Here is a 20,449-nt window from a genome sequence, read left to right as displayed (position 1 = left end):
AAAAAGAATGAATCCGAGACAGATAGAAACATCAGCTATAAGATCAGGAACAAAAAGAATGAATCCGAGACAGATAGAAACATCAGCTATAAGATCAGGAACAAAAAGAATGAATCCAGACAGATAGAAACATCAGCTATAAGACCAGGAACAAAAAGAATGAATCCGAGACAGATAGAAACATCAGCTATAAGATCAGGAACAAAAAGAAGGAATCCGAGACAGATAGAAACATCAGCTATAAGACCAGGAACAAAAAGAATGAATCCGAGACAGATAGAAACATCAGCTATAAGATCAGGAACAAAAAGAATGAATCCGAGACAGATAGAAACATCAGCTATAAGATCAGGAACAAAAAGAATGAATCCAGACAGATAGAAACATCAGCTGTAAGATCAGGAACAAAAAGAATGAATCCCAGACAGATAGAAACATCAGCTATAAGACCAGGAACAAAAATAATGAATCCGAGACAGATAGAAACATCAGCTATAAGACCAGGAACAAAAAGAAGGAATCCGAGACAGATAGAAACATCAGCTATAAGACCAGGAACAAAAAGAATGAATCCGAGACAGATAGAAACATCAGCTATAAGATCAGGAACAAAAAGAATGAATCCGAGACAGATAGAAACATCAGCTATAAGATCAGGAACAAAAAGAAGGAATCCTAGACAGATAGAAACATCAGCTATAAGATCAGGAACAAAAAGAATGAATCCCAGACAGATAGAAACATCAGCTATAAGATCAGGAACAAAAAGAATGAATCCCAGACAGATAGAAACATCAGCTATAAGACCAGGAACAAAAAGAATGAATCCGAGACAGATAGAAACATCAGCTATAAGATCAGGAACAAAAAGAATGAATCCCAGACAGATAGAAACATCAGCTATAAGATCAGGAACAAAAAGAAGGAATCCGAGACAGATAGAAACATCAGCTATAAGATCAGGAACAAAAAGAATGAATCCCAGACAGATAGAAACATCAGCTGTAAGATCAGGAACAAAAAGAATGAATCCGAGACAGATAGAAACATCAGCTATAAGATCAGGAACAAAAAGGATGAATCCCAGACAGATAGAAACATCAGCTATAAGATCAGGAACAAAAAGAATGAATCCAGACAGATAGAAACATCAGCTATAAGATCAGGAACAAAAAGAATGAATCCAGACAGATAGAAACATCAGCTGTAAGATCAGGAACAAAAAGGATGAATCCGAGACAGATAGAAACATCAGCTATAAGATCAGGAACAAAAAGAATGAATCCAGACAGATAGAAACATCAGCTATAAGATCAGGAACAAAAAGAAGGAATCCCAGACAGATACACTGCTAACGTTTAAAATCAAGAATCAAAAAGCAAAAAAGCATGAATGATCTCTGGAGATTCAGAAATGTTGAAAACCCGCCACCTGGTCAAAATATCTCATAATGCTGCGTCGCCCAAAACAAATAACAGTTTTGAGTGTGACGAAAAAAAGAACAGGGCCGGAGTGCTATGTAAATTATGAGCAATTCTTCCAAATCCAAAATATGACACTACCAGACTGTTTCCGCATATTGAGCCAGAATTTTTTTTTATGGCAAATTAATATTGCAGTTCCGGAGGAAATGATGAAAATTTCTTTGCGAATTTGCGTTCAAATGTGTTTTTCCCATAATATAACAATGCACAGCTCGAAAATATGGCCTAGAACAAATCTACGGTACTTCGAAGAAAGAAGAATAACAACATTCTTGTCCATTACGACTTGCAATTTACCGTGTGCGCTGTAAAATCTCCCTACCTTCAAAGCAGACGAAAAGCAGACATCTTCATTTTCTTCCAAGGGAGAAATCGTTGGTCATAAAGTCTGGCAAGACCCAAACATAACTCTGCACGCTTTCTTTTCTTGTCATATTCAGTTGCTTCGCAAAAATAACATGTCATTGGTTTTCTCAACTTGTCAAATCAGTCAAAACGACCGCAGAACACAGAACTGGGAAATGACACCGATTGAAATACGAAAGATCTTCGATGACGAAAGTATAAATGACGTCATGTGGTCACACCTATCTCGAGAACTAAGCGTCGCTCAGAACCAGCGCCCTTCCATTATCATGCCTGGATATACCTTGGATACATTTATTTGAATTCCAAAATCAAGAATCAAGAATCAAAAAGCACGAACGATCTCTGGAGATTAAGAAATGTTGGAAATCTGACGATTGGCCAAAAAGTCTCATGCTTGGATATACCTTGAATACATTTGTTGGGATACACTCTAGATTCACGCGCTGTGTGTTAAAGACGCAGAGAAACTACACACCTCTGTGCCGATGAAGGTGGGCCTGATGTAGAGAGAGCAGCGGTCACTGCGCGGAACCCAGGCGCTGTCGATACTGATCAGTTTCTTTATGCACTTGCACAGCTCGTCTCCATCAAAGTCCTGCAATCAATTGGGAGACCATTTTGCATGTTGCAAGTCTTTTTCTGTCATTCCTTTTACAGTTCCCTCCCCCTTCCCTGAAAAAGTTAAAAGCGACATGGCGTCGTGCCTGAACAATGAAATATGTCATTATGAAAGCTTTCAACCACTATTTTTATTTTTCTGTTTTTTGTGTGTGTGTTTTTCTTCTTTTTTTTCTCCATCAGAATGCGTATGAAGGTATGAGAGAGAATAAGAAAGGGAGAACAACGTAGAGTCAGAGAGGGGGGGAGGGGGAGAGAGAGGGAACAAACAGAGCTAGTCCGCTAACACAAACTTACAGGAAGAGCGGATCGCTCTGCAGTGGAACGCATTCGTTTCATGTTTTCCATTGGTCTGAACACCCGTACTTTGCCGTCCTCACAGCGGTAAGCCTTCACTCCCTCAAACAGCTGAAAAATCAAATTATACAAAAAACACTGAAAGAACTGGCTTGTATGTGTAAAAGTACTAAACTGACTGCGGCGATTTTTGGCAGTCAAAATGAGCTAAGCTAAAAATAGAAACTTCTCACAGAAAGCAGCCAGATCGTAGATTCAGACATGAGATCATGGAATTGTTCAATAAAGAAAACTAAAGAATACACCCTCGGCCTCCCCCTTACACACACACACTTTTCTTTTTTGTTGTTGAAAAAATCATGCAATCTTGTGATCTCAAGAATGAGCTTTTGAGCTTTGAAAATACTGGAAACATGCCAAGCTTAGAAGTTGGAGGAAGCTCTTATTCCATGTACAAGCCTGGACAGATCAGTGGGAAGGCCAACAAAATAAAATAGTCTGTTTACGGTATCCCGATCAACCCTATTTTTTCGCGCGACCCTAGACTTTTTTTTTGGGCATTTGGGAGGAAAAACAAAAAAAAACAAAAAAAGTCTGTTTTTTTGCAAAATAACTTAAAAATATGGTTTTTGGGAGGGGGGGAAAAAATTAAATAAAAAAAATCCCGACCTACCGACCCTATTTTTTTTGGCCTATGTTACCGTAAACAGACTATTTTTGGGGGGGCCTAACTAACAAACTGTCACCACAAAGTGTACAGTATCATCAAAGGGAGTAATCAAAACATTCTCTGACCTCCACAGCATAGTGCAAGACTTTGGCAGCGGGGTGAATTCTCATTTCCTCCACAGGGTGAATGACCGGCTTGCTCCATCCTGTTTGTGCTGTCCAGTCCACGGTCAGCATGTGGTCACTGAAGTGATGACCGAATATCAGGTTGTTGTCGTCAGGTTTGGGCTGGGGCGTGTTGGTCAGTGTCACCTCCAAGTCTTCATACTGAAAACATAACATGCAATATATAGAGAGAGATAAATTGAGAATAAGAGCGCCGCTAACAATGCCAGAAACTTGACTAAACATAAAAACAATATACAGTACAGTGGTACCTGCAATGTGTGGCCCCTCCCATGAGAGGACATCTACCTTAAAGGGACACCTTCAATTGTCCCTTTTCCTATGATCTCTACCAAAATTACCTGTCATGACAGTCCACCTGCAAATTAGGGACCCTTTTGGACCTAGCAATTGATGTGTACATTGTTGTTAAACAGTTGTTTGTTGTATGTTTATCAGGGTTTGCTAGTGTGTGATAGGGTTTGTGTCCGTCTGTAGATGTTTTTTTTTTTTTTTTTTTCTTTTTCCCCCTTACACCTGTTCCTTGTCCCGGTGTGCTCTCACGCCGCCCTGTCCCTGCACTCACTGCTCCATCCACATCTGAATTTCGTTCCACTGCCAGACTTGCCGATTTTACAGACGCTCCAGGGAGGGATGTCGGGTCGTTGCGGTAGGCTACCCTCGGCAGATGACACTGCACTTCTGCTGAGTCACTTCGACGGTGTTCAGTAGTGGGTCTGTCCCGAGCTAACGGACGCAGCCCACTACCTACTATGCCCCCTACTAACGACATTGACTGCTAAGTCGCGGAGCCAGACTGAGTGAGGGTCCCCTCCAGAGAGCAGACAGCCACCACGTCCCTCCGTCGACCCCCCAGAACGTCACACGTTGAAAACTGACAGCAGAAGTACTTTTCAGGGAAGGATGGAACAGGAACACTGAGACCAAGGTCACCATGAGAGCTCCGGGCATGAAGGGCCACAAGAGCAAGGACAATTTATAATTTTTGGATGATTAATGAGATGAGGATGATTATAATGATGATGCTATGGATTTCCAATTTTGGTTTGAGACTACGTGACAGGGCAGCACTCTACGCTTACTGTCATAATATATCCTGGTGTCAACCAGGCCCGAGAACTGCAGCTATTGATGTGTACATTGTTGTTAAACAGTTGTTTGTTGTATGTTTATCAGGGTTTGCTAGTGTGTGATAGGGTTTGTGTCCGTCTGTAGATGTTAGTTTCTTTGTTAGTCCTGTGTTGACAACTCTTCGACAAGCGCTTAGAACTGTACCCACAGAATACGCGCTATATAAGCTTCATATTGATTGATTGATTGATAGTCCCAAGGGTGTCCTTTCATCACAGGTACCACTGTAGTCTCCCTGACAGTTGAACACTCAAAAGTCTGACAGTGGCACCTGTGCTTTCATTGAATTCTACTGTTACAAAGGATCAGACGCATGCACAAAAACCATCCGAGAGAAAAATTATCAGAACAGTAAAACGATAAGTTTCACGACAAAAAGATAAACAATCGGAAAGAACCTTTTTTTCTAAAGATAGAAAAGAAATGTTTCATGATAAAAATTGTTTTTAAAAATCAGAAAGAAAAATAACAAAACAAGTAAAAGCAACGACAGAAATGACATTTTTCATGACAAAACATTAAATGATCAGCAAGAAAAAAACTTTTAAGGAAAAAAAGACAGAAAGAAAAGAACAATTTCATAATAAAACAACAAGACTTAAATCTGTTGCTTACTTTGAAAGAACTGCTAGGTACCGTGGAGGCTAGCCGCAAACCTGTCTGAAGAACTTTTCGCCTCAGCAGACAAATGCTCAACAACTGCAACACACAAGAAAACAAATTCAAGTCAACTCAACTCAATCATATAATATATGGCAAACTGACTATTCAAGTTTTAAAGTCCTCTTGTGACCATTTAGCCTACACTGGAAGTTGAACAAGTAATAGTACTAAGCTGATGATAAGGTCTGACATTTTGACTCGAACAAGTACTATTTGGCTATTTTTTTTGACTCACCAGCGTTTCATGGGCTTGCTTCTAAAAACTACCGACATACATTGTGAAAAGAAAAGATGACGAGAGATTATGTATGCATGTGTTAGTTGACCAAGCCCATTAACCTACTCTGCAAGAGTAGTACAGTGAATAGTGTAACGCCTAGACATAGGGGTTTCTTGGCAGGAGGGACAGGTAAAAGTTAAACTTAAAGGTGAAATGAACCAATGGCAGTGTGGTTGGGGGGGGGGGGGGGGGTGGGGTGGGGGGGCAAGTAATAACTAAAGGAGAAAATAATAGAAGTTTTCGAACAAAAAAAAATTGTCAACACATAGGGTGATTAATTTTGTGTAGCCATCAAAGGCAGAGCTCTATAACCCTCGCTGTGACACATGTTATTGCTAATTAGTGTACATTGTCAGCTGTGGCTTTGGTGCTTTTTATAGCGAGTAACATCTGGTCTTGAATGACAGCTCATTGCATGAAACAGTGCAAGAGTCAGATTCAACACAAAACCCCACTTATAATATTCCCATCTAAAAATGTTCAGTCAAAAGTACTTATGTTCTATAGGTGTCATCACTAATGTCTGGGTAAGCCTTGTCTCTCAAGGTTCAAAAGAAAGTTCAATTTACTGTTCAGTGTTGTTCTCAGGCCAAGGCCTTATGTCACTGACTCATGCTGTGTTGATCCAATGCACTGGCGGGGTGACAGTGAGTAATAGTTCTAATTAATCTAATACATACAGGACAAGAGGTTTTCAGACAGGACATTAATTTTGGACCTTTGGCTATGCAATGGAACCCCCCTTTTAACACACATGGACACACACACACAACGTAAGATTTCCTCTCTTTTAAGACTCTCTGACTCCCTCTCTTTTAATACGTACCCTCTGTTTTCTCAGATTCTCTGTTTATAACCTCTGTAAATTTACCCCCATTTTAAGACTCACTCTTTTATAACAAGAAGAGCAAACGCTCGATCGAGTCACTTTCGCAGTTCTGAATATTATATGAGGCATCAGATGGACAGGAAGAAATTGCTATTCACAACACAATGAGTCACGTTCACATAAAATTTGAGCCCGGTCACTTTTATAGTTTCCGAGAAAAGCCCAACGTTAAGTTGTGTGTTGCCGAACAGAAAAGGCTAGTTATCTCTCTTGTTTTTCTGATAACGTTCGTAAAAGGCTACAGATGTAAATACTTTGATGTAAAGAATAATCCTACAAAGTTTCAATCACATCCGATGAACTTTGTCAAAGATATAAAATGTCTAATTTTTCCTTTGACGCTGACCTGTGACCATTGTACATTTTCAATCTATGGGTCCAACTGAAGTATGGCCCTCAGAGGCTGAGTACAACACTGACTATTGTACAGCAGAGGTATTTGTTGCATGTGAGTGCATTTGTTTGTGGTGTGTATGTGTGTTTTTGATCACTTTGCTGAGAAATAAATGTACTCAGTCATAGCCAGTTTTTCTCCAGTGAAAAGCATGCACTGATTTATCTACGCATCACTGCACACCTTGCTAGCTAGGTTATACAATACATGACCTCAGTGACCCAGTTGTTATGTTATGTTATGTTATGTTATGTTATGTTATCAGACTGGTACTTAGGCTGTTAAGCCTTTGTCTGATCTTTTGAATCAGTTGCTATCCTAGCCTAACTTTTGGGCTAGGTAACCTACACGATCTTTTGACCGTGGAACCCCCCTTCTAAGGCCAAAAAAAAAAAAAGGTCTGTTTACGGTAACCCGACCGACCCTAGTTTTTTCGCGCGACCCTAGACTTTTTTTTGGCATTTGGGAAAAAAAAAAACAAGAAGAGCAAACGCTCGATCGAGTCACTTTCGCAGTTCTGAATATTATATGAGGCATCAGATGGACAGGAAGAAATTGCTATTCACAACACAATGAGTCACGTTCACATAAAATTTGAGCCCGGTCACTTTTATAGTTTCCGAGAAAAGCCCAACGTTAAGTTGTGTGTTGCCGAACAGAAAAGGCTAGTTATCTCCCTTGTTTTTCTGATAACGTTCGTAAAAGGCTACAGATGTAAATACTTTGATGTAAAGAATAATCCTACAAAGTTTCAATCACATCCGATGAACTTTGTCAAAGATATAAAATGTCTAATTTTTCCTTTGACGCTGACCTGTGACCTTGAAAAAGGTCAAAGGTCAACGAAACCATCGTTAAAGTGTAGAGGTCATTGGAGGTCACGACTAAACAAAATATGAGCCCGATCGCTTTGATAGTTTCCGAGAAAAGTTTGTCAAAGATATAAAATGTCTAATTTTTCCTTTGACGCTGACCTGTGACCTTGAAAAAGGTCAAAGGTCAACGAAACCATCGTTAAAGTGTAGAGGTCATTGGAGGTCACGACTAAACAAAATATGAGCCCGATCGCTTTGATAGTTTCCGAGAAAAGTCCAACGTTAAGGTGGTGTCTACGGACGGCCGGCCGGCCGCCGGCCGGCCGGACAGACTAACACTGACCGATTACATAGAGTCACTTTTTCTCAAGTGACTCAAAAATCTTGTTTTTTTGGCAAAATAACGTAAAAATATGGGGTTTTTTGGGAAAAAAAAAATAATAAATCCCGACCTACCGACCCTATTTTTTTGGCCTATGTTACCGTAAACAGACATTTTTTTTTTGGCCTAAGAGTAAGACCTATGAACAAATAAGAACCTATGAAATGATTTTGCAATTAAACATCTAAACATCTCTTCCCCTCGCTCACTTTCTCTTGTCTGCACATGTTTTGCTTTTCAGTGACAAAGAACAACACAGAATTTGGTTGAGGGGATTAAATGTGCCATTGTTTTTTTTCTCTCAGGCTGAACCCTGCATAACACTGGTAAAAGTTTAACATGTACATTAATTTAAACACTGCCTATACAGTTGAACCTGTCATGGCAGCCTCCTCTTGACAACAACCACATGCCCATAAAGACCACTACACAATATTCTGAACTTAAAAAACATCAGTATAACATTAACAACCACATTTTTTGGTCCATCCCTTAATTATGTGGCTGTTATAGACAGGTGTGACTATATAAAATATTTTATAAAATCCTTCGGATACGCATTACCCATTTTCAAACAGTATTAACTCTTTAACTCCCTGTCGTTTAGAAGCATTTCCCTTAGTTAATACCACAAACAAATATTGCGGGTTTATCCTGCAAGTGCAAGTCAAAATACTCTAAAACCAAACCGGACTTAAAACATGGAGAGCTGAACCATGCAGTCATCACACGATATCAATTGGCAAAGAAATTCTCACTGGCCCAGGGTTTGGCCGGTCTCCAAGCTACTACTGCCTGTTTGCCAAAGCCAGTGAACACTGATATCATTGAGCAGAATACATGCATTACAGACTGGATCAAATGCTTTGGCATGAAGATCTGGCACAGAAACAGCGTTAAAGGTTAACTAATGCCTTGGCTGAATCACTGAGTTTCCAGGTTGTTTTTATACTGTATGCCTATGAGTGTAAGTGTGACAAAAAATCAGTGTTGTTGCCAGCTTAAGAAGACAATAGCCTAGGTCATTTGGACCTTCCTAAAAAAACACAATAGGTCCAAATGTCCTGGCTTTAAAAAAACAATAGGTTCAAATTGTACCGCCATACCTTTGATCCATGCAATGCAAAATGACTTACAGTCCGGAGTTAAATCTATTTTTTTACGTAAAAATGACAATAAAGCCATTGAACAATGATAACACTTTATTATCTGATTCTCACAGGAATTAGTGTATGGCGCTCATTTGCTGATTTTTGGCAGTACATTCCTGGCCTACCCTTTCCAACACAGTGTCCGGTGTGAAAATGTAGGGATCCTGCCTGATCTTCGCATTACCATGCCGTAGTATTATATTGATGAACTTTCTGCTGTTTGCGCCGTTTTCGGTAAAATAGGTAAACCGAGTGCATTTTCACTCGTAGTGAACATGAGCATTTCGATCGGGGTTTGTTTTCTGACTTTGCAACTCCCATTCCATTCATTGCAGACCTTGTCCGCCTTGTACGAATATGTGGCCTTAAGTCTGAAATGGTGTCCACAGCTGAAATAGCTGTGCAACCTTGGTTCTAACCTGATTTGTACATCAAAGAAAAATAAAATCCTTGTAAAGATTAATGAGACTTGTAAAAAAAAGTATGAAGTACACACCCAGAGAAACATTGTGTGCTCAGTTGTTGTTTTTAATGAAAATGTCGCCATTATCTGAAGTCAGCAGCACTACATTTTGGCCATTTTTTGTGACATGACCTTACAGCATATTGAAACATGGTCTACTCTGTCATATTTATGGGACAGAATGTCATGAATGACTTTTCACTGAGCCAGTAAAACTCAAATGTACCTTTGACAAAGCAAAGTTTTTGAATTTTGTCAGTGAGCCTGCAGAAAATGGGGAGACAAAATTTCACAGAAAGTTCATAACTATTTCCGTAAGACTTCATTTTTGTTCACTGATCAGCTCTAAATAATAATTAAAGATTGAAACCTGATATATTTTTGTAAAAAAGTATTTTACAGTATGTTTTGCAGAGGTATAAAACATAAAAAGGGTTGTTTGACTTGTTTTTGCATGTTCAAAAGTAGTTTGAAGTTTACGTGCAGATTTTCTTGTGAAAAAAGAGTTATGAACTTTCCAACCTTTTGCCTTATAAAGAGAGTAAATTGACTGGTTGGGGAACACCTAGCTTTGTAATGCATTTGGATCCACTAGCAGCAGTCACACTGAAAGTTTGCATCAAGTTCATTCATTGGTGTTTGAGTAATTGAGAAACAAGAAGAGCAAACGCTCGATCGAGTCACTTTCGCAGTTCTGAATATTAGTTATCTCCCCTGTGTTTCCGATAACGTTTGTAAAAAGCTACAGATGTAAATAATTTGATGTAAAGAATAATCCTATAAAGTTTGAATCAAATCCGATGAATAGTTTCAGAGATATGATATTTCAATTTTTTTCCTTCAAGACATACCTGTGACCTTGAAAAAGGTCAAAGGTCACCAAAGCAGACGTCAAAGTGTAGAGGTCACTGGGAGTCACGTTCACATAAAATTTGAGCCCGGTCACTTTTATAGTTTCCGAGAAAAGCCCAACGTTAAGTTGTGTGTTGCCGAACAGAAAAGGCTAGTTATCTCCCTTGTTTTTCTGATAACGTTCGTAAAAGGCTACAGATGTAAATACTTTGATGTAAAGAATAATCCTACAAAGTTTCAATCACATCCGATGAACTTTGTCAAAGATATAAAATGTCTAATTTTTCCTTTGACGCTGACCTGTGACCTTGAAAAAGGTCAAAGGTCAACGAAACCATCGTTAAAGTGTAGAGGTCATTGGAGGTCACGACTAAACAAAATATGAGCCCGATCGCTTTGATAGTTTCCGAGAAAAGTCCAACGTTAAGGTGGTGTCTACGGACGGCCGGACGGCCGGCCGGACAGACTAACACTGACCGATTACATAGAGTCACTTTTTCTCAAGTGACTCAATAAAAAATTCTTGTGAGAAAGTTATGAACTTTCCTACTATCTCCACTGAGAGTGTTTTTTGTCCTTAAATGCTAGCCATGAAAGTTAAGGTTGTAGTGGAACAGCAATTTTGCATATAAAAGTACATTAGATTTAGATACTAAGCATTTTTTGTCACTAAAGTCAAGCAGTATGCTTTAGTTAGCTATTTTCTCTGTCTTGCACACTATTTTTATGTGAGAGTTACTAACTCATGTCAAAACCCCAAATATATGTAAAATGACTATTTTCAGTTTCCAAATTACACTGTACCATGATTTTCATCACAAAAAGAATCAACTGGCTGCTGACTGTTTCTTTCTGAAGTACTTAGCCGTTTTGTCATGAAGTTCATAACTTCACATAACTCAAGCTCATTTTTCAAGGGCGTGTTTAAAATAATGCCTTGTTAATAGCAAAAGAGTACATTTGACTTTATCTGGACATTTTGTAAGAAGTTTTCTGAATATCAACCCTCAAAATTACATTTTGATAATTCCAGCATGAATCTGGGTTGACTGCACGGTGTACATAACTTCACATCAACTGACCCTCAGCCCCACGGTGTGAAGTTATGAACACATGCCATGAGTATGATTTATACAAAATAATTAATTTACTACACTAAAACACTACCTCAAATGATGTGCTGCTCTTCTCCAGAGTAGGCTGTTAAAGTTTGATGTCATTTTTATTTTAATTTACCAGCAGATTTTAGTACTAGCTTTTCAGTCAAATAAATGATGTGAAGTTATGAACACACAGTCAGCTGACATAAACACTAACTAAATAATGATTTCGGTAACAGTTTTCATGACTGAGTTTGGTTAAGTAAATCATTAAGTAACAAAACCTTGTTTAGAATTATTTGCAAGAGACTTTAGTTAGTTATTTTAGTATAAATGTGTGATTGATGTGAAGTTATGAACTTTCACAAGTTTCAAACAATTTGTTTTATTTTGGCAATTAAAATCTGATTTTGTAATATAAGTGCAGCTTTAGCCTATACTACAACTCTGTGTTCTCAGTTTGTCATTGTTTTGCAAATATATTATACAGTAACTGTACTAGAGACCAACATAACAAAAATTCTTGTGAAGTTATGCGCACGCTCACATTTTATGATTTTTGTTATCGTTTGTTTTCACAAATGTTTTACTTTTATTACTTAGGCCAAAAAAAAAAAATAGGTGTGGTTAAGGTAACATAGCCAAAAACAAGAGGCGAAGCCTTCAAGGCTCACGTAAGAAATCGACAAACAGTAACACAAATTCAATCACTCCGTCACACATACACACAAACACACACACACACACACACACACACACACACACACACACACATACACACACACACACACACACACACACACACAGTAAGCATAGGTGAAACTATATGCAAGAAAGCGAGACCCTGGATCTGCCAAGAAGTCTCGGCCCGCTCACAATAACAATGACCGAGACTTTCAGTAATTCCTTTGCGTGACGTCTAACCCTCTTACGTCATAATGTGACGTCTTCAAATAGTTTCTATCACACACGTCGAACACTTTTGACCGAGACTGACGTAATTCATAGACTCGGAAATGTTAAAGTTTCTACCACAGACATACACACATACATACGCACGCACGCACGCACGCACAGACAGACAAAGTTTATCATCGCATAGGCTACACTTACGTGAGCCAAAAATAGGGTAGGAAGGTAGGCAATCTTCTTTTTTTTTAAACTTTTTTTTTCTAATGTGTACAAATTAAACCTACCTGACAGGGAAATAAGTGTGCGACTCAGGCGCTTTCGCTTTCATTGCGTTTTTTGCACTCGTTTTTTTTTCTTTTTTTTTCTAATGTGTACAAATTAAACCTACCTGACAGGGAAATAAGTGTGCGACTCGGGCGCTTTCGCTTTCATTGCGTTTTTTGCACTCGTTTTTTTGTTTTGTTTTTTTTGTTTTTTTGACAAATGTAATAAAAAGTTATAGGATCGGCCCCTAAAATTAGGGTAGGTCGGGTTACCGTAACCACACCTATTTTTTTTTTAGGCCTTAGTTGTATGTTGATTACAAAGAGTAGCTGGAGAGAAAATAAGATGGCATATGCACTTTCTTACTTTGGTTTGAATTAGCCATAGTTTGTGATGTCACGGTGTGAAGTTATGAACTCCTAGGACATTCTAAAAATACTTTCAGTTTCTGCCAACTCTTTGAGTCAGACAAACATTTTGGTGTATTGAAATCCTTTTGATGGTACTTTTCAAGCACATTTTGCACAAAAACAGCAAAATTGTAGATTTAATGATAACATATGCCAATATTTGCTGTGAAAAAATTGTGACAATATTAATTTCTATAAATAATACAGATAACCAAAAAATCTTCTCCACACTTTATCTTCAAAAATTACCTTCATGTTCCAGCTCACCTTTATCAGATTAAAAAACAAAGCACATTTTTTCCTGCCTGTATAAATTAAATTTATTTTACCAATAAAAGTAAATTATGTGAAGTTATGAACTTCCCATTAATGGAGTTCACATCTGCATCATGCGTGGCCAAAACAAGTTTAACTTGCTTGAAATGCAAAGTAATTTGCTGTAGCAATTTGCTCAGATGTCTAAAACAGACCCAATACATGTAGCAACAATGATTTAACAAGTCTAAATTTTGTGACGGTGTGAAGTTATGAACTCCTGCAAACTTTTAAACCTGAATCTGTGAAGTGATCAAACAAGGAGTTTTCTCAAATCATAGCTGTTCCTTGCGTATCTATGCTCTAAAATACATGTCTATTTTCAAAACAAAGAAAATGTTCATTTTTAAAATTGATTTTGTATGTCACAAAAATGGACACCTATTCTGACTTTGGGCCATGTATCGGTCAGTTGACCACCAAAACGTAAAAACTATCGGTCCATCGACCGAACAAGGCTAGGTCCAATGCGTCAAATCAGAAAGGAATGCGTCAGAGACCGAAGACCGAGGCCTGGCAACAAACTAACACTGAAAAATACACTCGTTTATTTTCTTTTTTTAAATGTGCACAATTCTTGATGATACACAATCATTTCGGTACACACCTTATTCACCAGACATGAGTGTAGGATCAAAAAGGAGTAAGATCAGATTTATGTCACTGTGACAAATAATCAGTCATATATTTTTCTGTTGGCAGTTTTCTTTGTCAGTGTCAGTGTCAGTCCCACTCCCAAACAATACCAAATCATTTCCCTAGCCAAACACAATTTCTGAATAAAAAAAGTTTCATCCGGAATTCTGGTTTATCTCTACGGTGGGCTTGCAAGTTGTATGTTATTTATGTTATTTAGGTAGGCCTATATTTGTGTCAGACATAACTGATCAGTGTTATGACTAGAACAATTATTATAGAAAGAATTCCAAAAAAGACGCACATTTGGGACACATCAGGATGTCTAGAAAAATGACGACTGTCACGAAGATGGAAGTTTGCTATAGATGATACTTGAATACAACTCTGCTTCCCTCCGTTTGTTAGCTGTTTACACTGAGACTATGAATGAATGACACTCGCGATGAGTGAATGACCTCAAAAGATAAGACAATAATTTACCGCGATGCGAGTACGCTTCGCTTTGAATGATCTCGTTGAAACTGTCCAGTAGCAGAAAGACTGAGACGCGCTCAGTTGTTGGCAGAAAAGAATCTTTCTTCTGGCTTCAAAATTGATTTTATAACGCCACTTACCTTCGTTTGTATGGCCGCCATTACGTCGCGTTCAAGGGTAGTAACTCACTACTGTGACTGAGTGCGACGACTGGTTTGGCACGCGCGAGGTGGTGATGCAATCTTGCGATCTTGCGTGCACAGACGTCTGCTCCGGTTTGCAGACAGAGTATCAAGGTGCAGGAAGTACAACCTTCTTGTCTGAAGTTAAAATAGTTAACCTTTCAGGCTCGTTTTCTCTGTATACTCGTTTTGTAATATGAACTGATTTGTCCTTTGACTCAATGTCAACTGACAAATCCCCAACTTGCTGAAGAAACAACTAAATAAAAGCTGTTTCCGTGAGTAGTTTGATCTTAACTGAATATTAACAATAGTTTAAGGAGCGCTTGTGAAAACAAACTGCAGATCAAGAGTTTACAAACGGCGCTCACTTACACATCGTTTAAAACAAACGACGGTGACTGATGAACGGAAATTGTGTCTTGGGGGCGCTGCCCGATTCCAGAGCTTTGATTGGATGAAATCTCGACAGCAGACGAACGGAACATGTTGTTGCATTCGATCAAGGCCGAACCTTCAAAGATTACACTCAAATATTTGTGAAAAACAAGCATGTGATAAACTTGAAATGTGGTCACAAGACAGTAGATTACAACCGGTCTCTATTTTGAAGCCGGTTTTTCTTTCCACATGTTTATGTTGCATCTGTTCTGCGCGAACTTAGAATCCGGTTTCATTCTAGAATGGACCGGGTCCAGGTTGGAATTCTAACCCTGCGCAAGTACAGGGGTGCCATTCTAGAATGAAACCCTTGAATAAAGGGGGCCGTAATGTTTGTAGGTAAGACCATAGATATCCCTTAATACACATCTATGGTAAGACAGAGTTGTCTTCTCTTGAATTATCTCCATCTGCACCTTCCCTTTGATAAAATGTGGCTGATTTGTCTACCCCTGAAAAAAATCCGTTGGCGATCTTGCGATGTCATGTCATGTCAAGAAAGTTGACACTCCTGAGTACGCAATAAACAAAGGCAGACCATAGCAAGGGGGACTACCAGGGCGGTATTGTTTGCAGGGCAGTTGTTTTTGTGATGAGAGCCGGTTGCGGCCGCTTGCAATGTCAGCGCTGTCTCCCTCTCGGAAATGTCCGGTTTTTTGACAATTTTTTTGACAGACAGACAGACGGTCAGACCGACTAACCGACAGACAGACCAACAGAAGGACAGAGTGAGTTATAGAGCTGTTGTCACAGGTATAAAAAAAAGTTGACATTATATCTTCACAATTCAGAAGACCAACTTCATGTATATGAATAAGATTAAAAGTTACAAGCGAGATCGGCAAAACACTGTCAGTCCGGAAATTTCCGTTCGTAGCGATCAGTGCTGAGTGTCTCTCAAAATCGTAATCACTTTCAGAACATCACAATCCCAATTCACGATGTCTTTGAGTAAAGTGTAAAAAACCCGAAAAAACCCAACCAAACACACAAAAAACAAAAACAAACAGAAAATCCACATTTGTGGCTTTGGTTGTGTGATAGTCTAACTGAAATGACTATTCCAACTTGGACCCAAATTCCAACCTTGCGCACGGCCGATTCTAGAATGGACCAGCAACAAGGGTTTCATTCTAGAATGGCACCCCTGTACTTGCGCAGGGTTAGAATTCCAACCTGGACCCGGTCCATTCTAGAATGAAACCGGATTCTAAGTTCGCGCAGAACACATTCATCAGCATTCCAGGTCAGTGACGTCAGATAATCATCTCATTTCATTGGTTCTCGCGGACAACACCCCCTTCGATCGATGTAAACACCCGTGGCCGAGTTTTGATACCGCGTGATAACCTCTTCTTGTGGCTTACCTTCTCTGATAACTCTGAACTGAACTGCCTTGCTGGTCGCTTCGCGCGCACAGCCGGCTACGCACACGGCCGTGACTGATCCCACTGACTCACACTGACACAGACCGGGACACACACACACACACACACACACAATGACACACTGTGACACACACACACACGTACACACACACACACACACGTACACACACACACATACGTACACACACACACGTACACACTGGCACACACACACACACACACACACACACACACACGTACACACACACGGGCCGTGACACACACACACATGCACTGACAAACACGCATTTGCTGGTATACATGCAGTTAGCACACTGATATCAGTTCATGGAATTCACCCACGGTACAACTGACTAATAAAGTTGACCCGTCCCGGCCCGAATTCGAACATGCGCTCGGACCTTCCGATCATGTCACTCAAGTCCAGTGCCGGTGTAACACGAGAAAATTACTCCCACGAGATTTTTACTCCGGAGTAAAAATTTCGTACGAAAATGTTACTCCCTTTACGAAAAAAGTACTCCCCCATTACACGAGAAAATTACTCCCCACGACAGGTGAGTTCCGAGTAAACATTTCGTACAAAAATGTTACTCCCCTGACGAATAAATAACGAATAAATTACTTCACCCTAACACGAGCAATTTAACTTCCCATGCCAGGTGTACGACATTTTTACTCCCTTGTCCCCTGTTAGTCTTGGTGGTGGAAGGGGTGGAGGGAGGGTAGCGCGACATTCGTTTGCGCGAGATCACATAATTATTGGCATTATCCCTTCGCCCGCATCCAATTTTCGCGTACGAGATTTTTACTGGAAGTAAAAAAAATGGGGAGTAAAAATTTCGTGGAGGGAGTAATTTTTTCGTGCCTTGGGGAGTTCTTTTCTCGTAGGAAAGGCCGGTGTACTCGGAGTAAGAATTTCGTAACAAACTTTTACTCCGGAGTAAATTTTTTTTGGAGTCAAAAGTTCGTGTTACACCGGCTCAACAAACTGAGCTACTGAGCCGGGGCTAAAATTGGGGGATCTTCAAGGCCAAAGGGGGTGGGGTCCACCGTACTCAGTTTTCATGAGGTTCCATGGGCGGATCAGTTCATTTTATGGGGGGGGTTTCCAAAAGTATATTGTGAAGATATGGGTGTGAAGGCGCGAAGCGCCGAGCCGACGGCGCAAAGCGCCTAGCTTGCTAGGGGGGTCCGGGGGCATGCCCCCCCGGAAAATTTTGAAAAAAAGGATGCAAAATGGTGCAATCTGGTGCATTCTGAGGATGATCATTACCAGTTTCAGGCAGCAGATTTTGTCACTGATTAATACCCCCAAAAAACACAATTTAAAAAAAATATTTGCGCTGGGGGGGGGGGGGGGAGGGGTCCGGAAACCCCAGAACCCCCCCCCCCCCTCGTCCGCCCCTGGGTTCCACGGTCATATCTATCTGTCTACATCAGACCGTCTCGGCCGTAGTCTGTCTGTGTGTGTGTCTCTCTCTCTCTCTCTCTCTCTCTCTCTCTCTCTCTCTCTCTCTCTCTCTCTCTCTCTGTCTCTCTCTCTCTGTCTCTCTCTGTCTCTCTCTCTCTCTCTCTGTCTCTCTGTCTCTCCGAGTCTGTCTCTCTCTCTCTCTATCTCTCTCTCTCTGTCTCTCTCTCTCTCTCTGTCTTGCTCTCTCTCTCTCTCTCTCTCTCTCTCTCTCTCTCTCTCTCTCTCTCTCCTACAGCTGCCAGAATTGTATAGACCTGAACATATGTCTCTGCATCAACAGAGCATGAGATCAGAGGCTCTGAGTGCCCTCGACAAAAAGTTAATGTTTGATCTACTATCTAGAGCACTATCTTCCATTTAAACCCAGCGGTGTGCATCTGTGTCGCTTTTTGCAATATCAGTTATTGTGTTAGGATATAAACGGTTTCGTTTTAACCGAAGTCCTGAGTCTGAGTCAGCTGCCTCTTTTCAAATAACCTTGTAAGTTAATTGTGTTCATTCTGTATAAATATGCGTTCAAAAAGTGGATTAAACATTGGACACGTGAACGTATATCACTTGGGGAACAAACTGCATGATGTCAGTTTACTTCTCAATACGTCACCATCGCTTCATCTACTTGGGTTAACAGAGACAAGACTGTCAAACCTAAAGCATAATGATGATTCTGTTGAGATTCAGAATTATTCTTTTATAAGACGTGATGCTGCTCATCCAAATCACACGGGAATCGGTGTGTATGTGCACAACGATTGTTTTCATGTTGTAAAACGCCGGCATGACCTTGAACCACAGAGTGTAGAGTGTATTTGGCTAGAAGTAAGGCCAAACAATTCATCTCCTATTCTAGTTGGATTCTTATACAGAAATCCCGCCTGCACGGATGAATGGTTTGATGACTTTATAGATATGATGGACAAAGTCAACGTGTGCAATTGTAATATGCTATTATTGGGAGACTTTAATATTAACATGTTAGTAAACCAGTCTCAATGGCTTGACAAAACTGAATCGCTAGGTATTACTCAACTTATAAAAGAGCCCACAAGAGTAACTAGCATGTCTTCAACTCTTCTGGATCATATATACACGAACAATGATAGCATGGTTCTAAATGCTTCAACATCTAATATTTGCATGAGTGACCATAAACCGATCACGTGCACTTGGTCGTGTAAACGACCAAAGGTAATGTCAAAAGGTCATACCTATATCACGTATAGATGTTTTAAAAAATTTGACAAGTCTGCGTTTTTACTTGACTTAAGTTTGGCAAATTTCCAATTGGTGTCAAATTGTTTTGATCCTGAAGAAGCTGCATTGTTATTTGTCAGAACATTATTATCTGTTGTTGACAGACATGCTCCAATCCGCAGGAAAAGAGTTAAATTTTCGACTGTACCGAACTGGATGACAGGTGAAATTAAAGATGCTATGTTAGTTCGAGATTTTCTAAAAAAAATTAAACAGTTTGAACTTTACAAAAAAATGCGAAACAAAATTTCTGAATTGGTGAAACTTGCAAAAAAGAAATATTTTCAAAATCTTATAATAGATAAAAATGACATAATTTATGTCAAATTTGGCGTGCAATGAATGAACTGACTAGTAAATCACGTAAAGCCCCATCCTGTATTAATCCTAATATAACTGCTGATGATTGTAATAGTTACTTTCTATCTATGACCGACAATGTTCTTGATTCCTCAGCCAGTTCTGATCAGATTGGCTATAAGGTGCCTGAAGTACTCAGTCAATTTTGTAATGAGAAACTTTTGCCATCTGACTCGTTTGATATACCTGTAATCACAGTCGTTGAAGTTGGTGCACTAATTTCTAAACTAAATAACAAAAAAACAATGGACACAAACAATCTTAATTCACAAATTGTAAAAATGTCACTTCCTTATATTGTAAACAGTTTAACCCATGTATACAATCTCTCTATCAGGAAGAATGTCTTCCCATCAGTGTTTAAAACGGCTAAAGTTATTCCAGTACCAAAGTCAAAAGACACCGATAGCCTTGACAACTACAGACCGATATCTATTCTCTCTATACTGTCTAAACCCCTGGAAAAGCATATACACACCCATCTCCTTAAATATGTTGAAGAAAACAATATTTTTCATCCTTATCAATCAGGTTTTCGTCCTAAACATTCATGTCATACTGCCCTTACCCGGCTCTGTGATACCTGGCTAAAA

General features: G+C 39.5%; 1 protein-coding gene across 2 annotated transcripts in view; it reads right to left on the bottom strand.

Annotated features, from left to right (window-relative positions):
• The window catches only part of LOC138971810 (branched-chain-amino-acid aminotransferase, cytosolic-like), a 72,669-nt gene that overhangs the window by 22,940 nt on the left and 29,280 nt on the right, over window positions 1-20,449 (bottom strand). The window contains exons 2-6 of one of the 2 annotated variants that reach the window (XM_070344630.1): window positions 14,898-15,077; window positions 5,370-5,453; window positions 3,564-3,764; window positions 2,769-2,879; window positions 2,329-2,448 (exon numbers count right to left, since the gene is read on the bottom strand). In XM_070344630.1, coding sequence (XP_070200731.1) covers window positions 2,329-2,448; window positions 2,769-2,879; window positions 3,564-3,764; window positions 5,370-5,453; window positions 14,898-14,918 — 537 coding nt within the window. In that variant the 5' untranslated portion in view covers window positions 14,919-15,077. The remainder of the gene's footprint in view (window positions 1-2,328; window positions 2,449-2,768; window positions 2,880-3,563; window positions 3,765-5,369; window positions 5,454-14,897; window positions 15,078-20,449) is intronic. The other variant, XM_070344631.1, reaches the window with a different exon arrangement.

The sequence above is a fragment of the Littorina saxatilis genome, linkage group LG7 (assembly GCF_037325665.1).
Source record: "Littorina saxatilis isolate snail1 linkage group LG7, US_GU_Lsax_2.0, whole genome shotgun sequence".
NCBI lineage: Eukaryota > Metazoa > Mollusca > Gastropoda > Littorinimorpha > Littorinidae > Littorina > Littorina saxatilis.
Note: the sequence above shows the minus strand (reverse complement) of the source record. Positions and strands in the feature narration are given on the sequence as shown.